Below are 27,157 nucleotides of genomic sequence, written 5' to 3' on the forward strand. Positions count from 1 at the left end.
GTAGTATTGTAGAAAATGGATCATAACAATGTATGACTAGAAGTAGTGAAACCAGCATCTATTACAGTAGCTCATGCTTAATAGTTATTGACTAAAGGGATCCAGGTATGGGATAGGTGAAAGGAGTCATCAATAACTCCCTGGTAGTTCTAACTGGGTGTTTGAGTGATAGTTAGTGTTGCTTACAAAGGTTAGAAAACAGGAAGAGGAAGTTTTAAAAGAGGCAGAAGTTCCGTTTTGACAGAACAGAGTGTAAGGTAGTCATGGGCAGGTGACAGCCTTCAGTAGGCTGCTGGATGTGAACATAGAGATGAAGAGGAAGTCTGGGCTGGAGAGGAGGATATCTGAGTCCTGAGCATGTAGATAGCAGTAGATGAGATTATAATAGTAGAAGAGATAACCCGGATAGAACCAAGGCTAAAATTATTTGACACATTATCAATATTTTAAGATAGAGTTCAGAGAGGTTGGAGAAAGTAGTGTTTTGTGAGCTGAAGGAAAACAAAGTTTAAGGGGGAGATCAAATGCCACATGAATGCTGAGAAAGATGAGAACTGAAGAGTTCACTGAATTTGGCCAATTAGAAGGTTACTGTCTTTAGCCAGTCAGTTAGGGGAAGTAGTGTATAGGGGTAAGGGACATAGGCTGGAGGGCAGAAACAAGCTGGATTACAGTGGGCTGGAAAAGAATGGAAGAAGTGTGAGCGTGATCATAGACTATTCTTTCATGGATCTTGACTATAAAAGGGAGAAGAGACTGGACTTTGTAGTATAAATTGTAAGACAAGTGCTTACAAATTATAAGACAGGAGCATAGAGTGGAATAACATGAGTGAGTTGGAGTGGCTATTTCCTTTTGAACTTAGCCTCTAACTGCTTAATATACCTTGCTGTCTTTCACACAGTCAGGGCTGGTATACACAGAGGACGAGTGGCAGAAGGAATGGAATGAACTGATCAAGCTAGCCTCAAGTGAACCCCGCATGCATCTGGGTACCAATGGAGCCAGCTGTGGTGGGTAAGTATATCTAACTGGAGGAGCAGAAAGTAATCTTTGCTGAGTCCTCAGTGTCCAAAGAGTTCTATCCTAAGAGGGTGTTGGACAGAAAGACAGGAGAGAAGCCATGACAAGGGCACAGAAGGGTGTAACAGCATGGTATGTTCTAGGAACCACAGGTGGTTCAGTATTGCCAGAATACAGAATATGTGATGCTGAATGATAGACGAAGCTAGGCAGTCCAGATTTTTGTGTGCCATACTAAGGAATTGAAATTGTGTTCTATCCAGACTTTGGGAAACTTGCAGGACAAGTGATTTGGTTTCCTCAATAAATAAAGGCAAAGAAAAGAGAAAGAACCTAAGTTTAAAGACACCTAAGAGATGCATCAACCAGTTAGAATGTATGGACATGTATAAGACAATTGGGGAAATGTGAATAATGTCTACATTACTATTTTTAAAGTGTGATATTGATGGAATTATGGTAGTTTTTAAATTGTGATATTGATGGTATTGTGGACATCTTTAAAAATAGTCTTTATTTTTTAGAGATTGAAGCTGAAATATTCATGGATGAAATTATATGATATCTAGGATTTGCTCCAGAATAATCTGGTGGGGTGGAGTCGGTGTGGGGGCTGATCCCTAGGGTAATATATCAAGGTCTAGGTGGAAGAAGATTGACCATGTATTTATGATTATTGAGGTTGAATGATGGATATATGAGAGTTTAGTGTACTATTCCTTCTAGTTTGAGTATGTTTAAAATTAAAAATTTTTCTAAAGTAAAAAGTTAAAAAATATAACCTATCCAAACTTTATTGTGTATAAGAATAATTCGGGCGGTCTATTTAAAATGCAGAATTTTGGACCTCCACCCTAGGGAAGTACAGTTGCGTTGCCCAGAAATCTGCATTTGTAGCAAGCACTCAATGTTGAATAAGATTGGTTTAGGGGGCAGGATTGGAGAAGGAAATGGCAACCCAGTCCAGTGTTCTTGCCTGGAGAATCCCAGGGACAGGGGAGCCTCGTGGGCTGCCATCTATGGGGTCGCACAGAGTTGGACATGATTGAAGCGACTTAGCAGCAGTAGCAGCAGCAGGGGGCAGGAAGCCACTCAATTGTGAGTATGTGAGTAACAGGAACAAATTGATGAATTTGAGCACAGTGACAGCCAAATGGATGATGAACTGGAGGGGAGTAATAGTAATCCAGGAAAGAGGGGGACACGGGTATGAAGTGGTGGCTGCAGATATGCCAGAGGAGACACTTAAAAGATGGAATTGGTCAGGCCAGGTGATTAACTGAAGATGCGATATAAAGAACAGTAAATATTTCTCAGATTTCTGATTAAGCTACTAAGTATTAGCCAAGAGATGGGCGAGGCTATTCTTCTTCAAGTAAGGGAACATGAAGAAGGGATTTTTGTTTTCTTTCCTTTTTTGTTTTTCTTTTTTGATAGGACATGATGAATTGATATGTGGGTGGTTGTGGTGGGTAAGGTAATAAGCAGAATGAGGCTACACAGTTGTATATTGAGCTACTGGATAAAAAGAGTAGGGGAATGCTGTTGAACCAGATAGGTATTAAGAGGGATTACTTCCCAATTCTGAGCACTACTTTAACCCTCAGACCTTCACATTTCTTTTCTTGAATTTCTCCATCTGTGAAATGGAGGTAGAAATAGCCATGCTAGCATAAAATAATCATCTCTGTCTGTGGCAGCCTTCAGAATGGAAAAAAGGAAATGGACATTTTTTTTTTCCTCTGTGTAGAACTGGTCTTCAGAGGTCTCTTGATTTGTTTTCTTCCCTCTCCCTTGCACTGCATCTCTTCCATTCTCTCCCCTCCTACAACTCTAGGGTGGAGAGTTCAGAAGAGCCCGTGTATGAGAGTCTAGAAGAATTCCACGTCTTCGTCCTTGCCCACGTGCTTCGGAGGCCCATAGTCGTTGTGGCAGACACCATGCTGAGGGACTCTGGGGGAAGGTGAGTCAAGCAGTCCTCACTCTACCCTGAGCAGCCCTGTCTGCAAGGGGGATATATGACCCTTGGGGAAAAACACGGTGTAAATTAGAACAATGCACAATTCTCACAGAGTCAGAGTAAAGCAGTTGAGGTTAATTGATGAAACTTCTTAGGAAAGAATTATTAAACACCGGTTGGACTGAAAGGGGGGCTCAATTGACATAGTTGGGTGGAGAGATTTCCCACCAGGCAAGAATATAGCCTTAATAATAATCTTTGTGATTTCCTGCAGCATTCGCCCCTATTCCCTTTGGGGGAATCTATCTGCCCTTGGAGGTTCCAGCCAGCCAGTGTCACCGCTCCCCTCTGGTGCTTGCCTATGATCAGGCCCACTTTTCTGCACTTGTGTCCATGGAGCAGAAGGAGAATGCCAAGGAACAAGGTGTGGAATGCAGTGTCTGGGTCTCTGGTGTCTTTTGTTCTGCTTTATTTTCACTTAGAAGAACTGAAATGAGAGAAGATGTAGGAGGAAAGAACTGAGTGACATGCAAGCCCAGACAGAGCGTGCTGATGCTGTTTTCTTAAGCTCTAAGATAAACAGAGTTTTGTTTTGTTTAAAAAAAAAAAAAAAAAAAGGGTTTTGGGAAAACTCAGCCTGTGTTCCCTGATCTGGAGTAAAGAAGCTTATACATTAAGGTCTAGAACTTTCCAAATGATGCTTTGCTCTATTTGCCTTAATAATGACTTTGAATTCCCTGAATTCACTTTAATTGGCAGGAACATCATGGGTGCTAGCTGACTGGTGGGAATTCATGGAGATAAGTTGCCTAAATTGTGTTCTGAGTAATAAGGGAAAACCTGCCTGTTATTTTTTTCTGCTAAGACAATTCGTCATTAAGAACTGAGATGTGACTATAGTTAGAGACCTTGGGTATGATTCAGCTGCCTTTTTACTGGAGTCAGTCTGTGTTCAGCTGCCTTCCTCTTTCCTCAGGAAGACTCCTTGATCATATGTGTTTTTCCTCCCCAGCTGTGATCCCACTTACAGATTCAGAGCATAAGCTGCTGCCTTTGCACTTTGCTGTGGACCCTGGAAAGGGCTGGGAGTGGGGCAAAGATGATAATGACAATGTCCGATTGGCAAGGTGAGGCACGTCCAGCCTTTCCATCTGCTTTGTAGCTGCAATCTCTTCCACATGCAGTGTCTGTCTCCCGGGGACTTTTCCTCAGCTCAGGGGCGAAGATGGTCACATCCTAGTTCTAGTGTCTTTGGGAAGATGGAGGGGTGGGAGACAGATTGGGCACCTGGACTCTTGCCACTGCTTTTTCTCCCCATGAAACAGAAGGGAATCCTGGGATGTGTTTATAGCATGAGGAGTGTTCTTACAGAATCCCCAGAACAGTAGTCAAAGAATCAAGATGATCAGGTCACATTTCTCCCAGCCCAAACAAGAAGGGTTTTAAATAGCTGACCAAAATCATTTGCTCTAGACTTTTGCATTTTTTTTGGAACTTAAATGGCAAGAAAAATATGTTCTCTCCACCCCTACCCCCATTTCCCTGAAGTTGGCTTCCTCCTGCTTCCACAGCTTTCTGTGAAGAGCTTAGGAGTGTAAAAGTTCCTTCCTCACCTCTTATCCAGTGCTGCCTTCTTTGGGCTCCTGAAACTGGAGCCAACTGAGAAGATTGGGTTAAAAAATAAGAAAAGAGTTTATGACTTTTTAAGTAAGTTCTCACCTAATTATCAAAAGCGTCTTCTAAGTAATATACTGTTTCGTAAGTATTTCCTATTTTCCAGGCCCTGAGCTGGGCCCTTTCTCAATACTATTTTAATCTTCACAACAGCCCTACAGGATAGATATTATTATCTATACTCATTATCAACCCCTACTGAGTTTCAGGGAGGTTGAAGTGACTTGCTCAAGGTTATAAAGCTTAGTTGGTGCAGCCATAATTCAAATCAGCCCTGAGCTCCCAGCCATGTAGTCTTCTCCCACCCTGCTTCCCAACTGGATCGCACTGCTTTGCTTTTTAAAGGCCACAGTTCTTTGAAATTCTTTTTTTTCTCCATTTCACAGTGTAATCCTATCCCTAGAGGTCAAATTGCATTTGCTGCATGGCTACATGAACGTGAAGTGGATCGCAGTGTCCTCTGATGCGCAGGTGAGGCTTCTCCCACTCCGCCCTGGCATGGCCTCCTTTCCACGTCAGGGAGAACAAGGACATCTGGTGGTGGTGTCCTTCCGAGTCTCTTCTGGATAGTGGCTTATGCTTCAATATTAGGAGTAACTGGAAAATACCAGATAAATTCCCAAAGAGACTTTTTCCTGCCTTTCTGTTAGTGGCCTTTGTTTTCTACATCTTCTCACCAACCAGGCTCTGCTTTCTGATACTAAACACATTCTTCAGAAAAAGTTTTCTTGAACTTGAGATTGTTATTACTTTGTTCTAAGCCCTCCGTACATAGACCTCTGTGTTGGGCACTAGAAGAGACAGAATAGCTTAAAAAGCTCCTGATCTAGTAGGTTCTGAGGATATCATTATCCATAGAACAGGAACACAGGAGCAAGGGGCAACTGATGGACTCTGGTGCTGAATGTCTGAAAGCGGATGCAGAATGGTTAAGACTTGGGTGGTTATTCAGAACTTCCTTGAGAGTAACTTTGGGCAGAATCTGGCATAGAGAAATTTATAATAAATGCCATTCTACTGTCTACAGAATATTCTCCCACCTTACCCAGAGGTTATGTATTTGTATAGTTGCACATTGTTCTAGAAGAGCAAAATCCAGTCTTCATTTTGCTATCTCCTTATTACAGAAGGGCATCAGATTATAGGAGGTGAGATAAAGGCTAGACATTAGATACATTTTCTCCTGGTTCATGGGAGAGCTGATGAGCTGGGGAAGGACAGTGCCCTCCTGGGTGACCCTTCCCCTCATGACAGCAGCGCTCCTCTGGAACCTGGCAGTCATTTCAAGGAAGGAGTTCGTAGGGGTGTTACCACCCCTCTCCACATGGTTAATTCCTATAGCAACAGCTGCAGGAGGCCCCTTGAGCCAGGTGGATGGGCTGGAGGTTCCTGGGGGCTTCCTTCAACCTAGGCCAGTGGAATAACGGTCAGCCATTTTTTTTTTAATTTAATTTTTTGTTGTTGATTTGCAATGTTGTGCCAATCTCCGCTGTACAGCAAAGTGACTAAGTTATACATATACAGAAATTCTTTTTTTAGATATTCTTTTCCATTACGGTTTATCACAGGATATTGAATATAGTTCCCTGTGCCATACAGAAAGACCTTGTTGTTTATCCATTCTGTATCTGCCAACCATCTTCTTGTCTCTTCCAGGCTCCACTGGCCCAGCCTGAGTCCCCGACAGCCTCAGCTGGAGATGAGCCCCGGTCCACTCCTGAGTCTGGGGAATCAGACAAGGAGTCAGTTGGCAGCAGCTCTGCCAGCAACGAGGGCAGCAAGCGGAAAGAGAAGTCAAAGCGAGATCGGGAAAAGGACAAGAAGAGAGCAGATTCTGTGGCTAACAAACTGGGCAGCTTTGGCAAAACCTTGGGCAGCAAGCTCAAGAAGAACATGGGAGGCCTGATGCACAGCAAGGGTTCTAAGCCTGGAGGGGTGGGGACAGGTTCGGGGGTAAGCGGTGGCACTGAGACCCTGGAGAAGAAGAAGAAAAACTCACTGAAGAGTTGGAAGGGTGGCAAGGAGGAGGCAGCTGGGGATGGGCCTGTATCTGAGAAGCCCACATCTGAGTCTGTTGGTAATGGAGGGAGCAGGTATAGCCAGGAGGTGTTGCAAAGCCTGAGCATTATGAGGATTGCAATGCAAGGGGAGGGGAAGTTTATTTTTGTTGGCACCCTGAAGATGGGTCACCGCCACCAGTATCAGGAGGAGATGATCCAGCGCTACCTCACTGATGCTGAGGAGAGATTCCTGGCAGAGCAGAAGCAGAAGGAGACAGAGAGGAAGATCATGAATGGAGGGGTAGGGAGTGGGCCTCCTCCAGCCAAAAAGCCAGAGCCAGATGGCGGGGAGGAGCTGCTGACTGCCCCTCCAGCAGAATCCAAGGCAGTGGCATTCTCTGCTGGCTACCCTGGTGGCTTTACTGTCCCTCGGCCTTCTGGGGGTGGAGTCCACTGCCAGGAACCCCGGAGGCAGTTGGCGGGGGGGCCGTGTGGGGGGGGCCTACCACCATATGCCACCTTCCCCAGACAGTGCCCTCCTGGGCGACCCTACCCCCACCAGGACAGCATCTCTTCTCTGGAGCCAGGCAGTCACTCCAAGGATGGAGCTCACAGGGGTGCACCGTTACCACCCCACTTCCGCGTGGCTGATTCCTATAGCAACGGCTACAGAGAGCCCCCTGAGCCAGATGGATGGGCTGGAGGTCCCCGGGGACTTCCCCCAACCCAGACCAAATGCAAACAACCGAACTGCAGCTTCTATGGACACCCTGAGACAAACAACTTCTGCTCCTGCTGTTACAGAGAAGAACTGAGGAGAAGGGAACGTGAACCGGGTGGGGAGCTGCTGGTGCACAGGTTCTGAACGGGAAACCTTGGAGGGCAAGGGGGCTAAACAAAGAAAGTTAAGCTCAATTAATTGGCTCATAAGACCCAGCTCCCATGTTGATGGGGCGAATGCAGTAATGTTGGTGTGAGCCTGGCTAGAAACTCTTAAGTGTGTATACTCTGAAGAGCTGCCAGGCTGGCAAGAGCAGGTCAGGGCTGGATGGTGCCTCGAGGCTATACTGGTCCTTTGCCGATCTTGACTTGATGGTACTGAGGAGGTACAAGGGGAGAAAGATGATAATTGTGTGTCATAACCCCTTGGGTCCATCCCAGGCCTAAGGGAAAGTGTAAGGGAAGATTCGGTGTGTGGGGGTGGGTAGGTGGGCAGAAGTCTGGGGGAGGAACTGGCAAAGGAGGTTCTCAGTCAATAAAAGAAAAAACAGACCAAAGTTCTTTTAGGTTGGAAAAAAAGCACACGGTGGTGGAGTTGGGAGTGTGGAGGGAAATTGGGAAATTAGATTTGTTATTGACTTGAATTAAGGTAGATGTTTAGTGTTGGATAAATTTTTCCTTCTGAAGGATCTGGAAAGACAAGGCAGAAATGTGTGCTTCTCGGTGCTTATTAGGAGGGGGATGGCTTAAATGGGTTTAGTGAGATGACAAAGGCAAGAACTTAAAGGGGGAATCTTTTTCCTCTGAAGTTTGATTTCCTTCTAAACAGCCGTCTGTCATCCCTTCTAGTTCGAGGGGAGATTGCCGATTGCCCCCTATCTTTTCCTCATCCTTTTTGAGGACTGAGCTCAGCTAAGTTAAGAAGGTTGTGATTTTTTTTAAGACTTTAATTTTATTAAAAAAAAAAAACAACAAAAAACACAAAAGAAGTTCCCTCTGGGGAAGGCAAGAGAATGATAAGAGCAGCTGTGTGTGTTGAATTTTTTCCAGGTGAATTGGTGCAGAGGTGATCTTTTTTTAACTACTAGCAATAACCACACATTTGAGTGCGCCTTGGGAGGGGGTGGGAGGAGGACAGACTTTTGGCCAGACTGTTTCAAACAAAACCAAAAACCTAAATAGAGCACTACCATCCTCTGCTGCTGCATATCTGTAGAAAGCAACTTATTTTTTGGATTTTTTTTTTTAAGAAAAGAAACAAAAAGACCCTAGCAAGCAAAAAAACATTTTAAAAAATGAGTTTTTTCCCTCCTATTTAAGTCATTCTTTCTCCTTGCTCTCTACTTTTGGAGAATGAACTTAACATCCCGGCTTCTTTTGTTAAGCCATAGCTGACCTTAATCTGTGGTTAGTTTATTAAAATAATTAAAAAAATACTTTGTAAGAAGAGATATTTTTGATAATAGGACTGATGTTGAAACTTGGGGTAGGGATTAGGGGCAATTTATAAAGAGGTAGCTAGAGAAATATATATTTTAGTGAACTATAACCACAGATCACAGATTACTCCCAATGAGCTGATCTGTCATTGGCTCTCCCGCCTCTCCCCAAACCATCCTTTTCCCCAGAGGGTGGGAGTGTGTCTGTGGACACAGTAGTTGGGGGAGCTCCTTTGCATTTTGCACAAAGCACAAGTCTGGACAGCCTATGCTCTGGCCAGCACCATTTCTAAGAGCTTTAAACTGGAGGACCTATCCTGGGCCAATCTTCCCTTTTCTTTAAATTATTTCTTTCTGGGGGGGGAAAAAAATCAACTATGCAATTGTATACACTCCTGGGTGCATATGAAGAAGGGGAATAAGTGTACTTAATGTGTCTAGAGTGTTAATTGGGGCTATTTTTCTGTATTTGGATTTCTCTTTTGAGGTGTGTACTCTTAAACCATCCTGTGGAATGTAATCCTTACATTTGATCCAAGGCTGACATGGGCTGGGAGTGTGCGTTGGGGGGACTTGTGTTTGTCATATGTTGCTTCTGCCCAATCAGGAAAGTTGTCATCCCACCGCCCCCTTGATAACAAAGTCAGCCAAGACTGTCCTCTTCATTGGAACTGCTCACAATTTAGGAAGTTTCCTTTCTCCTCAACAAACTCGAAAAGCCACTTATTTTCTAAATCTGATTGTTGATTTAATAATTTCCATGGCTATTAATTCTTAGGCTTTTATTTGGAAATGGATGTGTTAAGGAAGCAATGAGGTCAAAGGAGATAGGTTCCAAAGGAGGGTATGTTTGTATTTCCAGGCAGGACTGGGGCTGGTGTGAGAGGAGCATTCCCTTCAGGGTCAAAACTTAAGGAGATGCCAAAAGCTCACTAGTCAAGATAAATAGTGTTTTAATGCAGCATTTTTTAAAAATTAATGCAAAAAATCCATCATGGGCAAAATATCAAAATCTTTAAAACAGGATCCAGCAGGACTGGGGTTAGAGTGAGGGAAGAAAAGCTGAATTGAGCAAGGAGGAGTTGAATCTTGTCTTTATTTAAAATTTCGATACTTTATTCATTGTGGCTCTTTTTATATTAATTTTGATTTTCAGACTATATTGTGTTAAAATAGCATCTTGGTCACTGGCTTTTGAGGCATCCTTAAATTTTGTGCCCAAAGTGAGTGCCTTGCTCACCTCACCCCGTGTCTGGGCTTAGAACACTGGTGGGACCACCACCATACGAACTTCTGTCGCCTGACATGCACCCAAACAACAGGTGACTCGAACTCACACCTAGAATTTGCACAGCTCACGTACCTTTCCCGTAGGCATCCATCTATATCATAGGATTTTGGCCTGGACCAATAGGAATGGAAACAGACCAGGGATTTTCCCAGAGAATAAAACCAGGAAACTTTTAATTTGCCACTGGACTGCTGTGTTTGGATTTGATCTGTTATTAGAGTCTAGTTAATACTTTTGTTTTTAAAAACTGAGGACAAATGAACATAAACGGAAACCTTGTGTCATGTTTGCTTTTGTTTTGATTTATAAATTGACCAACCCCAATCCCTTTTGACTTCTTTTCAAATAAAAAGGTGGAAATTCTGAGGGGTGCCCAAGGGGGTGAAAATGGTAAAAAAAAAAAAAAAAGCGGGGGGTGGTGGTGGTTAGGTTATTTAGGCCCTATAGCTTTTTCATTAAGATTTTTTTGTTTTTAATTTGGGAAGGTAACTTTATTGAGGCATTAAAAAAAAAAATAACCTCTGCATTCTAAAGATGAGGGACCCTGAGTCAATGGATATTTTTCGGTAGGGATAAGTAAAGTCTGTCCTGCTTTATTTTTTGAGACGGCTGTAGGATGGGAAGGAAGGTGGTGAAAAATTGCCTGGGAAATGACAGTATTTGGGGAGGGAGTAGAAGAGGCAGCCTCGTGCAATTACTGTGTTGGGGGGAAGGGAGGAGAGGGGTGACATGCACTCAGAAGGAGCCAGATTCCTTAGTTGAGGGTGTGGTTGAAGGGGGGAGGCAGGCCCCCCAATCCTAATTGAGGGATATCATCTCTCAGGCTTAAATAAGTGCATTTAGTTATTGTAACCCCAGGCACTGGGGTACCTACTGAGGCTGTTGTTGGAGAGGGGAGATTTTCAGGGCTTTTGTTTTTCCCTTTTTGATTTCAGACAGTGCTACCCCCTCTACTCACCCTAGATTCTCCATCTCAGCCCTGAAGGAGCAAATAGGTCTATAGGACACGCCTCCAGATTCCTTTTAATTTATGCTGGTTTGATTGAGAGTTACAAGATTTAACCAAACATTTTTCCCTCACACTGGATTCTACAGCAAAATAAAATGATGATATTAAAAGGTTTTTTTTTTTTTTTTTTTAAAGATTCAGTCTCTTCATGGAGTGGTATGGTGTTCAACTCAGTGCTCTGTGGGGCCTGGAGGGAAGTTCCTTCCCTCTGCTGTTGGCTGTTTCTTCTCAAGTGAAACTAAAGCTCACAGACCAACTAAACAAAAATCAGCAATGACTTTTTAGTGTATGTTTGGGAGTGATAATGAGCTGGAAAGGATGGAGCTGGTTCTGAATGACTTCTGAGAACCTAGCTTTTGCTATTCTTACCACTTTCTAAACAGCCACATGTCCAAAGTTCCAGTCACATTTTATCTTTCCCAATAAAGGAGTTTCAAAGATAATTGTCCCCAAGTTACTCTGACACCTCTGGACTCTGCATTGTCTTCTTTCTCCAAGGAGTCAGTGCCCCAGACCCACCACCACAGGTGAGAAGACAGAATTAGTAGTCCTCGTCCTGGAATCACCTGCACCACAGATTTTTCTAATTTCCTTTTCCCTCCAGGCCCTTCAACTACAGATTCAGTGACTCATACAGGCAGTCTGTTTCTTTCACTTTATAGAAATCACAGGCTGTTTTGCCCCCTGAACTTAAGTGGATTAACAGAATATTATACCCTCCATGGAGACTTTCTCCACAACCCCTCCTTTTACTGGCCACTTGGGTAAGAGGTGCTAGAAAAGAGGAGGGGAAGCTGGCTGCCAGGAGCGAAGAGAGGAGCGGGGGTGGGGAGAACCTTGGCCTCTTTCTGTGCTTATAACTGGATCTGTGATTCATCTTGTGAGTCACTCAGCTCCACCTCCTTCCTCTAGCAGCCCCTCCCAGCAGCCTTCACTCCTGGCACAAACCTGCAGCCAGACCAGGATTCTGAAAATGGGAAAATCTGATACAGACCCTTGCCTCTCCACCCTTCCTTCCATCCACTAAACCTCCGTTGGGGGTGGTCGGGGGCGGGGGGGGGGGGTGTCCTCCTGTTACTCAACACTCAGCTGCTGTCCCCTTTGCATTCCTGGTTAGGTGCTGATCCAAGTCACCCATCTTTTTTCTGGCTCTGACCTTCCCCATCCCCCCTCAAGTTTTCTCTATTCTGCTGTTCCGACACCTCAAGTATTAAAGGATAGAATGAGGCTCTTCACTGAAGGGTGGTGGGGAGAAGGAAAATGGATAATGGATTTTTAAATTGTGGTACACACCTTTTTCTATTGCCACAGAACTTGGGAAATATTTTCTTCCCGTGAGGGATTGAGGCTGATGGAATGCAGGTGGGTGTGGGGAATGTCGCAGCTTTTAGGACTTCTAGAATCAGGCTTCTGGGACGCCTTCCTAGCAGGTGTATGCCTCTTTGTTCCAGATGGACTCCCTGTCTCACAATATCTTCACTATTTCCACAGTTGCAGCCAAGACAGGGAACTTTTCAAAACTGAGGCCGGAAGGGTGTGTGTGCCGGGGGAGGAGAGTTGAGTGTCACTCTGGAAAACTCGGGACCCCACCTAAGGACTGCTGCCTTTGTACAAACTCAAAATCAATAAAACAGCAGCTCTGTAATTCCTTACTTTGTAGCTTCTTTTGTCTTTTTCATATCTAAAGGTAGATTTTTGCATACCTACCCTAGTTACTGTTCCTTTACTTCCCTCCTACAGCCCTCCCCACCCATCTTTGCCTCTTGGGTTTCAAGGGGGAGTGTTGGGGGATGGGACTGTTGCACTGAACAGAGGGTTCCAGCCCTCAGCTTTCAAAGTCCTTAACATGAATCATTAATTTGGAGATCTGATGTCTGGGCTGGAGGGAGGGCTCCTGTACCTGGAATGGGCTCTAGTTTCCAATTGTCTGGATGGTGTGTGTGTGTGTGTGATTAAGTGTTAAGATCTTTTCTTTGGGCCTCCCACCCCCAGCCACGGAACTTGCACGTACCTGTACCTGTGTCAGCATCCTGCAGATAGTTCAGTTTCTCTCCCTACTCTTCCACTGCACCCTTCACATGAGACACGTTTCACACTCTCTGGAGAAGGATATACAAAAACACTTCCACTCACCCCCACCCCAGTTCTTGGGCTTCCCCAGGCAAAAATCCCGAGGGCCAATTTCCATTTATTTCTTCTCAACTACTTTAGTTCAGACTGTCAGGAGAGGTTGTAAGGAGGCCTGAAGTACTTTTAATCATTCCTCACATCCCCTTAAAGAAGACAAAAACAGCTTCCCAGGGAAACCATCAGTGAGAGTCCAGGGAAGTGGCCCAAATGATTCCAGTTTAATACTTGTCATTACTGCTTCCCTCAAATAGTCTCCAAAGCTCAGGAACAGAAAGAGGATAGGATCTGGGTTTGGAGTAAAGAAGGGAATGTGGTTATTTTCTCAGTTCCCCAATTTTTCCTCACCTTTCTTAGGTTCTTCCACTTTGTCTCCACTTTTCCAAAATTGTGTGTCTTCTCCTTTAAGGGGCTGGGCATCTCTTCCGCCCTCTCCAGAGTCGACTGAAGTTTCCGTGGAGCCTTCTCTAGCTGGACTGAACACACCTTTCAGAAGACCCCACATCGTGCTCCTTGCACCTCAAGTGCTCCTTTCCCTTGAATCTTCCTCCTGCCCCTCTCCCTGACTTCCCTCCAGCTAGCTACAGGATTCAGCCTCTCCCCAAGGGGCTTGAGCATCCTCGAGGTTTTCCACCCTTGACTGCTCCATCCCCGGATGGAGCCAGAGAAATGTGGTGGGGGGGCCGGGGCCAGAGTTTCAACATCGCCCCCCAGAAGGAAGAGCCAGAGATGGGGGTAAGGAGAGGAAAAGGGCTTGGGGGAGGGGTTTGTCATCTAAAGGGTGCAAATGGGGATGATGTGGAGAAAGAAAAGAATCTAGAGGAGGCGGAGGGTATGTCTCATATCAGCTTCTGGTTGACAGTGCTTGGTCTTTTTTGCAGTCTCAAGTTCATTGTCTCATTATCCATTAACCAGCCCCTCCCTCCCTTAACTATCTGCCGACGCCTGTCCTGAGCTCTCCACAGCCACTGATCTCAGTTTCTCCTGAGAGTCTGAGTGTAGGCCTCCAAAGGTGGCTGCTGAAGTAACCCCAGACTCCAGGACCAGAGAAGCTTGGGGATTAACCCTACACCCTTCACAGCTCTCTGGACCGAAGTCTGTCCAGGGGACTGGGATGCCAGAGCCCAGGAGTCGTCAGCTGGGCAGCTGCCTGGCCTCTGGAGGCCTCCCAGGTAATAATGCCTTCCCAATACTTCTGATTTCCAGACTGTTCCAAATTTCACCCTTCTCAAACCCTGTTTCAAACCTCACTAAAGATACCTCTGTATTCCTCTTCCGGCTCAAAGTGCTTTTACCTGAGGTTTGCTCTGTTCTCTGCCTAGGGCTGGCTAGGAGCTTGATGGTCCCTCTGTTTTCTTGACCCTGGTACTCCTCCTCTCATTTACTTATTCAAAAATATTTGAGGGCCTAAAATCTCTCCTTCTAAGCTTTCATTCTTGTGGGGTTAGGGAGGAATCTTAGTCTTTCCTCTTTAGATTCTCCTGTCGCCGAAAAACTGGCCTCTGTTCACCTATGCTGAATAGAAAGAGCTTTAAAGGAGACAGAGCTTTAAAGGAGTAGAAGAAAGTAACTTTTTTACTTTGCCAGGCAAAGGGGGCCACAGCAAGCTAACGCTTTCAAGACTGCGCCCTTCCCCTTCCTGGGAAGTTGGAAGAGGTCTTAATAGTTTTAGGGTGGGAAAATGGGACTGAAGATAAGGATCAGGGTTGATGTAGCTTTGCATTCTTCTCCTCTTAGAGTCACTGGAATCATTAGGGCTGGCTTCGGATCACTCCAGAACAGGTTCTGGTGGTCCTCGAGGTCATTGTCTTATGACATTCTTTCTGGAAAGAAGAATGCTCCCAGAGGAAAGGAGTGTTAGGGAAAGTTGTCTTGGAGGGGTAAACATCAAGTAGCCGAAGGCAATCATTTTCAGAGTGCAATTAAGCAAGAAAGAGAGGGAGAACAAACATGGGTAGGTTGAGTGAGTGGAGAGAATAAAGGCTGCATAAGAGCTAACAATGGAGTGCCTCAACTAGTTTCTGCTACAGAATGTCTGAGAGGAGTGTGTGTATACGAGTGGGGGCAACACTGCGAGTGGGGGCAACACTGCGAACAGGCATAACCTGGCTTCCCTTCTTGCCCTGCAGGGGAGCAGATTCTAGCATGGGCCCCAGGGGTGAGGAAGGGGCTGGAACCTGAAATGCCTGGAACCCTGATCTGCAGCAACTTGAGGGTCACCTTCCAGCCCCATGGATGGCAGCGGAGTCAGGTGAGAAGGTTAGGGCAGTGGAAAGGACAACTAGTGGCAAGTGGAAAGGGAGTCTAGAAGATTTAGACAAACATTATAGAAGTGAGACAGTTATGCTTAAAAGGTTGTCTTCTAAGAGTACCAAGGATTGTCGTTGGGAAGCATCTCTAGGGAGGTTAGGGCTGTCAAGGTAGGACAATGAACGAGACTTCAGATGTCTTTAGCGTCAGTCATGTGCTTCCTCTAGGAGACTCCCCTGAGCAGTGAGTATGATTTTTCCCTGGCCAACATTGGGCGATTAGAGGCTGGTAAGTGTGGTGGTTTGGTGAAAGGGCTCACTGTGGGTGCTGGAACCCTTCCTCATCCTTCCTCTATTTTCAGAGGACAGACTGAGTGGATGGAGTGGGATGGGCTAGAAGAGTTCCTCCTAGAGGGATCCTGATCCATGGCTATACCACTCTTTAACTCTTGACTTCAGTGCATGGCCCGTCCCGAGTCCAGCTCCTCCGTCCAGGGTCCCTGCTTAAATTTATCCCTGAGGAGATTCTGATTCATGGCCAAGACTTTCGGCTACTCAGAGTCGGTTTTGAGGCTGGAGGACTAGAGCCTCAGGCCTTTCAGGTAAGAGGTCTCCAACCCAAGAATCCCTCCTCCCCTTAGAATCTTGGGATCCTTTCCTTGGCAATCCCCAACAGTCCCATCTCTCAAGATCCCTCTCATCATTCTCTCTGCTTCTCTCCTCTAGGAAAGACTAAAATTAGAGTATGGTAAAAGTAAAGGCCTGAGTTCTAGCCCAGCGTTGCCAACTATCAGGAGTGTAACTGTGGACGAGTGTCTTCCTTTGAAAAACAGGGAGGGTTGGACAAGATTATTCCCAAGATTCCTCCCAGCACTACCATTCTGTCATTTTGTGGTTCTAAATGTGTTCTCCTGACTCCAGTTCTCATGACCAGTGGAAGCTCCCTTTGTTAGGGACAGTCTTCACTTTTCTTCTCTATTAGTGGCCAAGACGGTGAAACAACATATGAGCCTTATTGCCTCCTTTTTACTTTAGTCTGAGGCAAAGGATGGGCTGTCCTTTCTTCCACAGGTGACCATGGCCATTGTCCAAGCCAGAGCTCAGAACAGTCCAGCCCAACAGTATGCAGGGATAACCCTGAGCCAGGCTGGTGAGTGAGGGTGCTTTGGGGTAAAGAAAGGGTAGAGTCTGAAAAGCAGAAGCTGGCTGGAGACAGAAGAGCTAAGCTGTCTCTGGTTCTTCTTCTTCCTCCTCTTGTGCTGACCTCCTGCCCTAGGCCAGAGTTCTGATTCCAGAAAACCACCTATTCCCCTCTTGGAGACAATAGAAGACTGGGAGACTGAGCGGAAAAAGCAGGCAGCCAGGGGCTGGAGGGTCAGCACTGTCAATGAGAGGTTCGACGTAGCCACCAGGTGATTCCCCAGTCCACCCAACCCCGAGCTGCCCCTTCAGTCTTCCCACACTACTCTGATCTAAAACTTGGGATTTCCCACAAACTCCAGCCTCCAAGGACATCCACAAACCTAGACCCCTTATCTCCTAGATCTCTAAACCTGAGATCCTTCAGAATGATCCCCTCCTAAGCAACTTCCTTATAGTAACAGGTTTGCATTGTATTGAGGTCACTGGGCCATGCTGTGACATAACTCTCAATTTCACAGCCTCCCCCGTTACTTCTGGGTCCCTAACCGAACTCTGGACAGTGAGATCAGGAGAGCATTTGGCCACTTCCATCAGGGCCGTGGACCGGTCAGTGTGGGAATGATGGTAATATTTGGGGATTAGAGGGTCATGGGAGGTTAGGGGTCATTGTGAAGGGAGGGGATCCCTGAGGTCAGTGTCGGGGCAAGGGTAGGGTGGGGCTAGGAGTTTCTCCCTCAGTGATCCTTCTCTCATCCATGTGAAGCGCCTGTCCTGGCATCACCCTGGGGGCAGTGATCTTCTTCGTTGTGGGGGCTTCTATACAGCCAGTGACCCCAACAAGGAAGATATCAGGTGAGGGGAGGTTTGATAAGCAGAATCAAAGGTTAGATGTGAGGGGCAGACACCTTCCCTTACTTTCTGATCCCTTCCCTCCAGGGCAGTGGAGTCCATGCTTCAGGCTGGGCATTCAGATGTTGTCCTGGTAGACACCATGGATGAACTGCCTAGTCTTGCAGATGTCCAACTTGCCCACCTGAGGCTGAGGGCCCTCTGCCTGCCTGGTGAGAGAAACTTTGACCACTCACCCCACCTCTAGGTCTGTTGACCCTAACTTGGTTTGCCCTTTTGCCTGATATGGATGAGTACTCCTTCAGCCCAATAATCCTTCGTTTTCCACTCAACTCCCATTTCCCACAGACCCATTGATTTCCTGTCTTCCTGATCCCAACATTTTTTTTTTTTTAGGCAGCTTTATTGAAATATAATTTATGTACCATAAAATTCACCCTTCACCCATCTTGAGAGCACAATTCAATGCATTTCATTGTATTTACAATGTTGTACAACCATCACAACTTAATTGTAGAAACCTCATAGCCATTTATAGTTAATTCTTGTTCCTTTCCCCATAAGCAACAACTACCTAACTTATTACCCCTTAATTCTGGACCCTGAATCCCCAGTTCTCCTGATCTCTTTGCCCTTCTGACTCCTCTGCACTCTCTCAGATTCATCTGTAGCTGAGGATAAATGGTTCTCAGCTCTGGAAGGAACACGATGGTTGGACTACACCAGGTACTCCATCTTTTTCTGGCATGATTTATAATTCAAACTTCTGTCAACTTGGACTCCTCAGTCTCCCATTAACTCTTCTCCTTGGTTCCCCAAGAAGACTGTTATTTGTTGCTCCTTAGAAGGTGGGTGGGGGGTGGGGACAGGAATTGGGAGTCTGCCCCATAGTATCCCATGACCCATCACTCCCTTCCTGTAGGCCTATTGTTCTCTTCTCTTCCTCGCCCACCCCTCCAGGTCTTGTCTTCGAAAGGCCAGTGACATCTCAGTCTTAGTGACATCCAGGGTTCGCTCTGTAGTACTTCAAGGTGAGTTTCTTGGGCCAACCCACTCCATTCCTTGCCCTTTTTCTTTACTCACCTGACTGGACTCTGCTCAGGAAGGGAGGTCTAGAGTTTCCTTGTCCCCTTCCAGTGCTGGCATCCTCCTCTCGTTTTGCTAGGAACTACTCGTGTTTCAGAGCTACTTCTGCTTCCCCATTAAGCTTGTGGTCCCTAACAGAGGGCTTCTCAGCCTTCTGTTCCTGTCCTTCCATCAGTGGATGGGGGCTGGGATTGGGGGCGGGGGAAGGAAAATGAGGAAAACTGGTTTGGCATTTGATTCTGCTTCCTACATGTGAAGCTGGGTGTTTCTGTCTTGGAGTGTATGAAGTGAATCACTCAAGGTCTTTGTTTTCTCTTCACTTTTATGTGCCCTCTCAATCCTACCTACCCAAAACTTTCCCCCTATGCCTCTTACTTCCTCTTGCCATGTTTCCTTTTCTCACTCTCTTCTGCCCTAGTTTCTTGGACTTTCTTTCTTTGTCCCTTATCCCTCTTTATCACCCAGAGCGCGGTGATCGTGATTTCAATGGCCTCCTCTCTTCACTCGTCCAGCTGCTTTCAGCCCCTGAAGCCCGAACACTGCTCGGCTTCCAATCACTAGTGCAACGAGAGTGGGTGGCAGCTGGACATCCTTTCCTGACCCGACTTGGGGGATCTGGGGCCAGTGAAGAGGTGAGAATGTTTGGGGAGGGTATTATTAAGAAGTACAGGGATGAGAAAATGACATACTAAAATCCACTGGAGGTGAATTAGGTCCAAATTAGGGCCTGAGGTTGGGCTGAGCTTGAAAGAAGATCCAGATGAGGGACCATAACCCCCTACCTCAACTGATTTCCACTGCCTGACCTCCTTAGTGTCCCCATTCCCACGTCACTCATCCTCCCCATTTAAGTCCCCACACCCACTTCCAACCTCTTAATTTCCCTCTTCTTAGGCCCCAGTGTTTCTCCTCTTCCTTGATTGCGTCTGGCAGCTCCTCCAGCAGTTTCCAGCTGAGTTTGAATTTTCTGAGTTCTTCCTTCTTGCTCTTCATGACAGTGTCAGAGTTCCTGACACCCTTACATTCTTAAGAGACACTCCCTGGGAGCGTGGAAAGCAGAGTGGACAGGTCAGTGACTTCCATTTTTGCCTTTCCGCTACCCATTAAGTACTCTCTGGAAGTTTCCTGGTGGGCTAGTGGTTAGGATTCTGGGCATTCACTGCCATGGCCCAGGTTCAATTACTGATCGGGGAACTAGGATCCCACAAGCTGTTCAGTATGGCCAACAAAGGAACTACTCTCTGAAGTTTACTCTTGAATATGAAAAGTGGTCTGCGGGTGGGAAAGGGGGAGGAGGTTGGTGCTTTCTTTCAGGACTAGACTTCCATCCTACATCTGATTCTTTTCGTGTGTGGCTGTGCTGGGTCCTCATTGCTGAGTGGGCTCTTCTTTAGTTGCAGCAAATGGGGAGTGGAGGCATATTCTCCGGTTGTGGTGCACGGAGTTCTCGTTGTGGTGGCTTCTCTTGTTGCGGAGCATGGGCTCTAGGGTGTGCAGGCTTCAGTAGTTGTGGCATGTGGGCTCAGTAGTTGTGACTCCCAAGCTCTAGATCACAGGCTCAATAGTCGTGGTGCTCAGACTTAGTTGCTCCAAGGTAGATGAGATCTTCGTGAACCGGGGATCGAACCTGTGCCTCTTGCACTGGCAGGTGGATTCTTAGCACTTAGCCACCAGGGAAGCCTTACATCTGATTCTTAGAGTAACAGATGAATTTCACGATTTATCTCTAAACTGGGGAGGATTATATATTTTTGTTTAACCTTCCTCTTCTTGTTTCCTCTATCTAGTTCAACAACTATACACAAGTCTATACCCCTGGGTTCCCAGGGGCTGGGAACTCTATTAACCCACAGCTATCTGTCTGGGACTGGAATTTACGCTACAGCAATAAACAAATACTACAATTCCGTAATCCTGGCTATGACCCAGAACACTGCCCAGATTCCTGGCTCCCTAGACAGCAGGTAAGGTGTCTGAAGTTCCTAAATTCCTTTTTCTCACAGGCTCATCCTAGTAGATGAGAAGTGATAGTGTCTGAGTTCCTCATTCCCCTTCTGTTGTCATTTATAGTCCTAACTGTCCCCAGGAAGACAGAAATCCTAGACATCACAAATGGCATCTTTTTTCGTCCTCCTCATCCTTATTAGTCTTCCTGTCTCATGCACACATTTTTATGTTTCCCTAAAATCAACTTTAATCAGTCCTGAGGCCTAGTTTGAAGTCTAATGAGAGCAGATAAAGTGTTCTCAGGGGGAGTCTTGTAGTTTGATCACTGGTGCAGTGTGCAGTGGGTGACTGCTGGACATTCCTTCATGACCCAGTTCGGGGAAACGGGGGTCATCAGGTGTCTAGGTTGCCAGTTGATTTCCTGTTCCTCCTTAGCCAAGCTTCATGGTTCCTGGGCCCCCCAGTTCCGTGTGGCTCTTCTCTAGAGGGTCCCTGACACCCCTGAATCAACTCTGTCCTTGGCGGGACAGTCCCTCCCTGCTGGCAGTCTCTTCTCGTTGGCTCCCTCGACCTGCTATCTCTTCTGAAAGCCTGGCTGATCAGGAGTGGGGGCTCCCCTCACACTGGGGAGCTTGCCCTTTACCCCCGGGACTGCTGCTGCCTGGATGTCTGGGACCCCAGATCAGGCTCTGGAGACGCTGCTACCTGAGGGGAAGGCCTGAGGTCCAGGTGAGAAGGGAAGACAAAAATTGGGAGTGGGAGAAGGGGTCTGACTGCTGAACCAGATGTTCTAGGAGAAACCAGATGTTTCCAGGAGGCAGAAGGGCAAGGGTTTGGGGGACTGGGAAGTGAGATACCATTCCTATTGGTATCAAAGTGAATAGATTTGGGACTGTGGGAAGACTGCTTCTGGCTTATATCAAGTGGAACCTAGGGCATAGTTGGAGGGGGAAAGGGAACTAAGAGAATTAAGGATCCTCTCTGCCTCTCTTCACCCTCTTCCCAGATGGGCCTCTCAGCTCCCACAATCTCTGGTCTCCAGGAGGAGCTATCCCATCTTCAGGAGTTATTAAGGAAATGGACACCACGAATATCTCCCGAGGATCACTCCAAGAAAAGAAACCCAAACACCATTCTCTCCCAATCCCGTTGAAATTGCTTTCTCACGGGCAGGGCAGAAGGTGGTCTGGGGGGAGGGAGAGTTTTGTCTAATCCTTCGTTTTTTCTTATCTGGTCTTGCTGCCTCAGCTTTCATAAACAAGATCACTGACCTGAGTTTCTATTTAAGATGAGTGGTGCTAACCGTATCCAACTCTTACCCTGCCTTGTTTGGTTTAAATAGTTCTTGTCATTTGAAGAATTAAGAAACAAAAACAATCCAGAACGACTGCCTCTTTTTTTCAGGGCAATTCCATGTCTTTGGGATGGAAATTTTGTATATCGCGCTGGTAAATTGTGATAATCAGATACACTGTTTATCAGTGCCAACTAGATGGCCTACAGACCTCCTTCTCACCTCCTCTTGCTGCTTCTTTAATTCCAATTTCTATTTCTTCCCTTATAGTTTTCTATGGGTATGAAATATACACGGGACACCCTATCTCTTCCAATTATCTATTTTCGTCGTGACATTTCTATTTAAGGAGTTCATTAAAGCACAATATTTATACACGCCGCTGGCACTGTCTGTGTCTGATTAAAGGAACCTTAGGCAAGGGAGTGGGGGGAGAGGAGGGAAAGGAATGTGACCCACAAAAGGACGGTACCGACCATATTACTGCTAAGGAAGTAAGGGGCTGGGTTGCGTGAGGCGCTGCAGGATTCACAATTTAAGGTCCTCTCTTTCGTGCAAACGGGGCAAAGGCACACTCAGATGTTGCTGGAGTTCAGAGTGTGCTCTGGAGGTCGAGGCCGAGGCCGAGGCCGAGGCCGAGGCCGAGGCCTGTGGGCTTCAGTATCAAACCCCCGTAAGATTCGGTACCACCCCACCTCCGAGCCTCAGGTTCCTCTCACCCTCTATGGAGTGACTAAGCGAGCTCAGACATTCCACAATTCCCTTCCCCGAGGTTCCCCGAGGTAAAAGGAAATACCTCAAGCCCAAGCCTGGGCTGTGAGGCCCCATCTGTTCAAGGACTGCGGGTAGGGATGGACGGTTGTCCCCACGCCTTGCGTTGAGGGGTTCCTCTGCACTCCCTTCTAAGGGGGAAAAAAGGCTACAAAACACATGAAAACTAAAGTTTTGTTCTCCCAGCTTCTGAAGTGACATTTTCGGGAGCAGTGTGACCCTTTAACTTCTAACACTGCCTTAAGAGACAGAACGTTTCCTTTTCACGTTCCCCGCCCTGTCCGCTCATCGTAGTACTTCTGCACGGGACCGTGCACTGAAGCGCACCACTACCTCAGCCGCTTCCAGTCTTACCGTCTCCTAAGATGGCCGAGGCCGCTTCCGGCTCCTCCCCTGCCGCGGCCCCGCCCACCACTCACGTCAGCCTTCGCCTCGGAAGTGGAAGTAGTGACTGAGGTCAGGGGGCGGGATCGCTGCCTGGAGACGGCGGGAGCGGTTTCGCCATGGCGGCCGGGCCGATCTCCGAGCGAAACCAGGGTAACTGGAGGGGACAAACCCAGAATGGACTCTGGGAGTTTGGGGGACCTCGACTAGGCTCAGCAGTGTTTCCGTTGGGGCGGGAGATTTTACCTTTCCGAAGGGCGCGAGACTGGTCCCGATGCCTTATGGGGACGGGATGGACGCGCTTGAGGCCTGTAGTTGTGATGCTGTGTCCAATCCTCTGCTGCCTTCCCACTCAAAAAAGAAAAAGAAAAGTTACAGAGTGAACTTGCACCGCAACTCTAAATTAGATTTAGGATTGTCTATTTTCTGGAAAGGAGGAGTTTCTAAAAGCTTAATCTAACGTCTTTTTTTTTTTTCTTATTCTTTGCTTTTCTACCCCATCTCCACCCCCACTTCCTCCGCCTGGGTTCCATCTTCATGTTCCCGTTACCTCCCTACTTCCCCTCATCTCTGCCCTCACCTCCTAATCCTGTCTTCCAGATGCCACTGTGTACGTGGGGGGCCTCGATGAGAAGGTTAGCGAACCACTGCTGTGGGAACTATTTCTCCAGGCAGGGCCAGTAGTGAACACGCACATGCCAAAAGATAGAGTCACTGGTCAGCACCAAGGTGAGTACACGGCAAAAAGTGCAGTTACGTATGGAGGGGACAGACTGCTCCTGGAGGTCCCTAGAGGTATTAAGCGTTTTGGAGTGAGCAAACTAAAGATTTTGTTTCTGGAACCATTCTCAGTTGAAGTTGGGATTATTATTTCTTATCCTTTGTGCTTTAGAAGGCAAATGAGTTATAAACTCGTTTTTAAATCACTTCAGTTGCTAACTTCTTCTTTTCCACTTCCGCAGGCTATGGCTTTGTGGAATTCTTGAGTGAGGAAGATGCTGACTATGCCATTAAGATCATGAACATGATCAAACTCTATGGGAAGCCAATACGGGTGAACAAGGCATCAGCTCACAACAAAAACCTGGATGTGGGGGCCAACATTTTTATTGGGAACCTGGACCCAGAGATTGATGAGAAGTTGCTTTATGATACTTTTAGCGCCTTTGGGGTCATCTTACAAACCCCCAAGATTATGCGGGACCCTGACACAGGCAACTCCAAAGGTTATGCCTTTATTAATTTTGCTTCATTTGATGCTTCGGATGCAGCGATTGAGGCCATGAACGGGCAGTACCTCTGTAACCGCCCAATCACTGTGTCCTACGCATTCAAGAAGGACTCCAAGGGTGAGCGCCATGGCTCAGCCGCTGAAAGACTTCTGGCAGCACAGAACCCACTCTCCCAGGCTGACCGCCCTCATCAGCTGTTTGCAGATGCACCCCCTCCACCATCTGCTCCCAATCCTGTGGTATCATCATTGGGATCTGGGCTTCCTCCACCAGGTAAAGCTTTTGATAAAAAATGTTTGTCTTGGGTTGGGAAGGGTGGGGCCAGGAAGAAGGAAAAAGAACCTGGCAAGGAGGGGACATTGAGTCATTAGGTGAAAGGGGTTGAGGGATGATGATTGTGGTGGGAAGAAAGTTGTTGAGTTTCTCCAGAAGGTTGTTGCTCGAGTCATTTAATGTTGCTTCTGACTTTAGAGAGCTGGGAGGAGGGGAAAAGAGCTCATTCTGCCTGGAGATGCCAGGGTGGAACAGGCTCTCTAAAGGCACTCTCTGCTCACTATCATTAACTGTTTTTCCATTTTCTCTATAGGCATGCCTCCTCCTGGCTCCTTCCCACCTCCAGTACCGCCTCCTGGAGCCCTTCCTCCTGGGATACCCCCAGCCATGCCACCACCACCTATGCCTCCTGGGGCTGGAGGACATGGCCCCCCATCAGCGGGAACCCCAGGGGCTGGACATCCTGGACACGGACACTCACATCCTCACCCATTCCCACCGGGTGGGATGCCCCATCCAGGTGGGTGTTCTTTGCTGGGAAGGAGAGGGATGAGCTTGGTAGAGGAGCTCTATCAGTACTTAATGCTGCTCTTCTTTGTTCTTTAACAATAATAGATAGTGCCCAAGCTCTCCTTTTTTTCAGACATTCGTTTATGAAAAAAATGCAAGATACTTTACTGTTCATTTTAATAAACAACCATCATGCTGTCTATATTCTTGTTTAAGTTTTACCAAAGAGAACAACAGGCTCTTCTGCATTGGTTCTTTACCACTAGCGCTACCTGGGAAGCCTAGGCTCTCCTAGCCTCATTATTTCACACCTAATTTATTTCAGTAATACCCTAACTGACACTTTGACTCTAATTATCTCTACTTTGGTTGACTATCTCAGAGTAATTTTTCTTAAATACAGATATTCACACACCTTTGCTCAAAATTCTTCTGCTGCTCCCTTTTACTTACGGAGTGAAACCGAAACACTTTATCATAGCATTCTAGGCTTTGCACGATCTGGCTCCTGCCCGTTACTCCCATGACTGCAAGCTGTTCTCCTGGTTTTCCTTTAACATACTGTGCTGTTGATCACATCCATGCTTTGCACCTGCTGATTTTTTTCTGCCTGGAATGTTCTCTTCCAACTCTGTTGTCCACCTGAAAAATTCATGTTCATCCTTTAGAATTAGATCTTTGCTGTGACAGTGTCTCTGTTATCTTCCCAGATTCTGTTCAGTAGAATAATCACGCCATTCTGCAGCACTGTTACAATGCCTAAATCATGGAAGGAGCGAATGGGCTTCAGGGACTGGGGAGCTGTTGGATAGTTGGTTGATTTATTCTCTTGGGATGGAGTCAAGGATAAGGGCACTTTTTACCAGCTTTAATTTCTGTATTCTATCTGATGTCACTTTCTTCATTTTCTTCTCTGTCTTGTTTTCTTTGCCCTCCTGTCTAACTTCCTTTTGTCTCATTTCTCATTGTGTCTTGTTTTGTTCTCATAGGGATGTCTCAGATGCAGCTGGCCCACCATGGTCCTCATGGCTTAGGGCACCCCCACGCTGGGCCCCCTGGCTCTGGGGGGCAGCCACCACCCCGACCACCACCTGGAATGCCTCATCCTGGACCTCCTCCAATGGGGATGCCCCCCCGAGGGCCTCCGTTTGGCTCTCCTATGGGTGAGTAGTCTTTAGCCACCTCCCTCATCCTCACATATTGTTCTTGCAGCTTCTTTTGTCACACCTCTTACCTCCTGCACTTTCTTTCTTTCTTCTCTTTCTTTTCACTGTCTCCCAGTGTATCCTCTCCCTACATTGTCCCAATATGCACTGTCTCCTATTCTTTGTTTTTACTTAGTTTTCCTTTTCTACCTGCAGGTCACCCAGGTCCTATGCCTCCGCATGGTATGCGTGGACCTCCTCCACTGATGCCTCCTCATGGATACACTGGCCCTCCACGACCTCCACCCTACGGCTACCAGCGGGGGCCCCTCCCTCCACCCAGACCCACTCCCCGACCTCCAGTGCCCCCTCGAGGCCCACTTCGAGGCCCTCTCCCTCAGTGATTTCTCATTGTTTTTCCTCCTGTCGTAGCCTCCCAATATCTATTCACTTCCTTGGACCAATCAGAGCTGCTGTAGCTCCGAGGGGCTAAGGCGCTAATCCCTCTCAGGCCTTTCTTTTGTAAGTGTAATTTTTTCACAGGAGGCTTTATTTTATTTTATTTTTTCCTACGTTGGCCCTAAGTGTTTTACAGATACCCAGAGAAAATTAAACTAAACTGCTTGTTTATCATTTGTGGTGCTTAACTTAATAACTTCTTTTTCTCTGAGAAGAGATGTCCATATATTGGGAGAACAGTAAGGTAGGAGTGAGGGTGTTTATTCCAAGTTTTAAAGACTTACTCTATAATGTGCTATTGCAAGTGCTGGACTGCTGTGTACTGCAGCACTTGATTCATTACGTCAAAGTTACACATAAGATGAAGACCCAGTATCTATGGCATAGAGTTACTGTGAGTATTTAGTTAGAACAGAAGTAAAGTTCCTGGAAATAAGATGGCAAAAATAGGAAGTAACATGCACAAAGCTATTCATTGCAGCACTATTTGTAATAACAGATTGGAAACAACTCTCAGTCAGTAGGGGACTGGTTGAATAAACTGGTAAATCTACACAATAGAATACTAAGCA

At 46.6% G+C, this 27,157-nt stretch overlaps 3 protein-coding genes across 5 annotated transcripts in view; all 3 read left to right on the forward strand.

Annotated features, from left to right (window-relative positions):
* The window catches only part of OTUD7B (OTU deubiquitinase 7B), a 57,614-nt gene extending 47,228 nt beyond the window's left edge, over positions 1–10,386 (forward strand). Inside the window, exons 7-12 of the mRNA XM_070367182.1 lie at positions 905–1,017; positions 2,861–2,986; positions 3,256–3,407; positions 3,996–4,110; positions 5,044–5,128; positions 6,314–10,386. Of these exons, the coding sequence (XP_070223283.1) occupies positions 905–1,017; positions 2,861–2,986; positions 3,256–3,407; positions 3,996–4,110; positions 5,044–5,128; positions 6,314–7,522 (1,800 nt within the window). The 3' untranslated portion in view covers positions 7,523–10,386. The remainder of the gene's footprint in view (positions 1–904; positions 1,018–2,860; positions 2,987–3,255; positions 3,408–3,995; positions 4,111–5,043; positions 5,129–6,313) is intronic.
* Positions 10,387–13,686: 3,300 nt separating this feature from the next.
* On the forward strand, positions 13,687–22,186 carry MTMR11 (myotubularin related protein 11). Of its 3 annotated transcripts, none has more exons than XM_005894876.3 (17): positions 13,687–13,978; positions 14,325–14,415; positions 15,373–15,494; positions 15,721–15,781; positions 15,952–16,094; positions 16,564–16,642; positions 16,769–16,904; positions 17,154–17,241; positions 17,399–17,487; positions 17,572–17,696; positions 18,144–18,210; positions 18,445–18,515; positions 19,036–19,202; positions 19,465–19,638; positions 20,358–20,534; positions 20,953–21,246; positions 21,524–22,186. In XM_005894876.3, the coding sequence occupies exons 1-17, from the start codon at positions 13,913–13,915 to the stop codon at positions 21,668–21,670; spliced, it is 2,097 nt and encodes a 698-aa protein (XP_005894938.1). In that variant the 5' UTR covers positions 13,687–13,912; the 3' UTR covers positions 21,671–22,186. The 3 variants fall into 3 exon arrangements, with proteins under 3 accessions (XP_005894938.1, XP_070223281.1, XP_070223282.1); XM_070367180.1 differs by having other exon boundaries at positions 15,721–15,736; XM_070367181.1 differs by lacking the exons at positions 13,687–13,978; positions 15,721–15,781.
* An 804-nt stretch (positions 22,187–22,990) lies between these two features.
* SF3B4 (splicing factor 3b subunit 4) lies at positions 22,991–26,759 on the forward strand. Its single transcript, XM_005894874.2, has 6 exons — positions 22,991–23,119; positions 23,567–23,695; positions 23,929–24,471; positions 24,785–24,991; positions 25,971–26,144; positions 26,343–26,759. The coding sequence occupies exons 1-6, from the start codon at positions 23,086–23,088 to the stop codon at positions 26,528–26,530; spliced, it is 1,275 nt and encodes a 424-aa protein (XP_005894936.2). The 5' UTR covers positions 22,991–23,085; the 3' UTR covers positions 26,531–26,759.
* Positions 26,760–27,157: the final 398 nt, after the last annotated feature.

This window comes from Bos mutus, chromosome 3 (assembly GCF_027580195.1).
Source record: "Bos mutus isolate GX-2022 chromosome 3, NWIPB_WYAK_1.1, whole genome shotgun sequence".
NCBI classification, from domain to species: Eukaryota; Metazoa; Chordata; class Mammalia; order Artiodactyla; family Bovidae; genus Bos; species Bos mutus.

Excerpts from the sequence above, each read along its gene's own strand:
- MTMR11 (XM_005894876.3), top strand. The coding sequence starts at position 13,913 with ATGTGGTGGGGGGGCCGGGGCCAGAGTTTCAACATCGCCCCCCAGAAG. Across the intron at positions 17,242-17,398 it reads TCCATCAGGGCCGTGGACCG|CGCCTGTCCTGGCATCACCC; the intron begins GTCAGTGTGGGA and ends ATCCATGTGAAG. Across the intron at positions 19,203-19,464 it reads GATCTGGGGCCAGTGAAGAG|GCCCCAGTGTTTCTCCTCTT; the intron begins GTGAGAATGTTT and ends CCCTCTTCTTAG.
- SF3B4 (XM_005894874.2), top strand. The coding sequence starts at position 23,086 with ATGGCGGCCGGGCCGATCTCCGAGCGAAACCAGG. Across the intron at positions 23,696-23,928 it reads AGTCACTGGTCAGCACCAAG|GCTATGGCTTTGTGGAATTC; the intron begins GTGAGTACACGG and ends CCACTTCCGCAG. Across the intron at positions 26,145-26,342 it reads TCCGTTTGGCTCTCCTATGG|GTCACCCAGGTCCTATGCCT; the intron begins GTGAGTAGTCTT and ends TTCTACCTGCAG.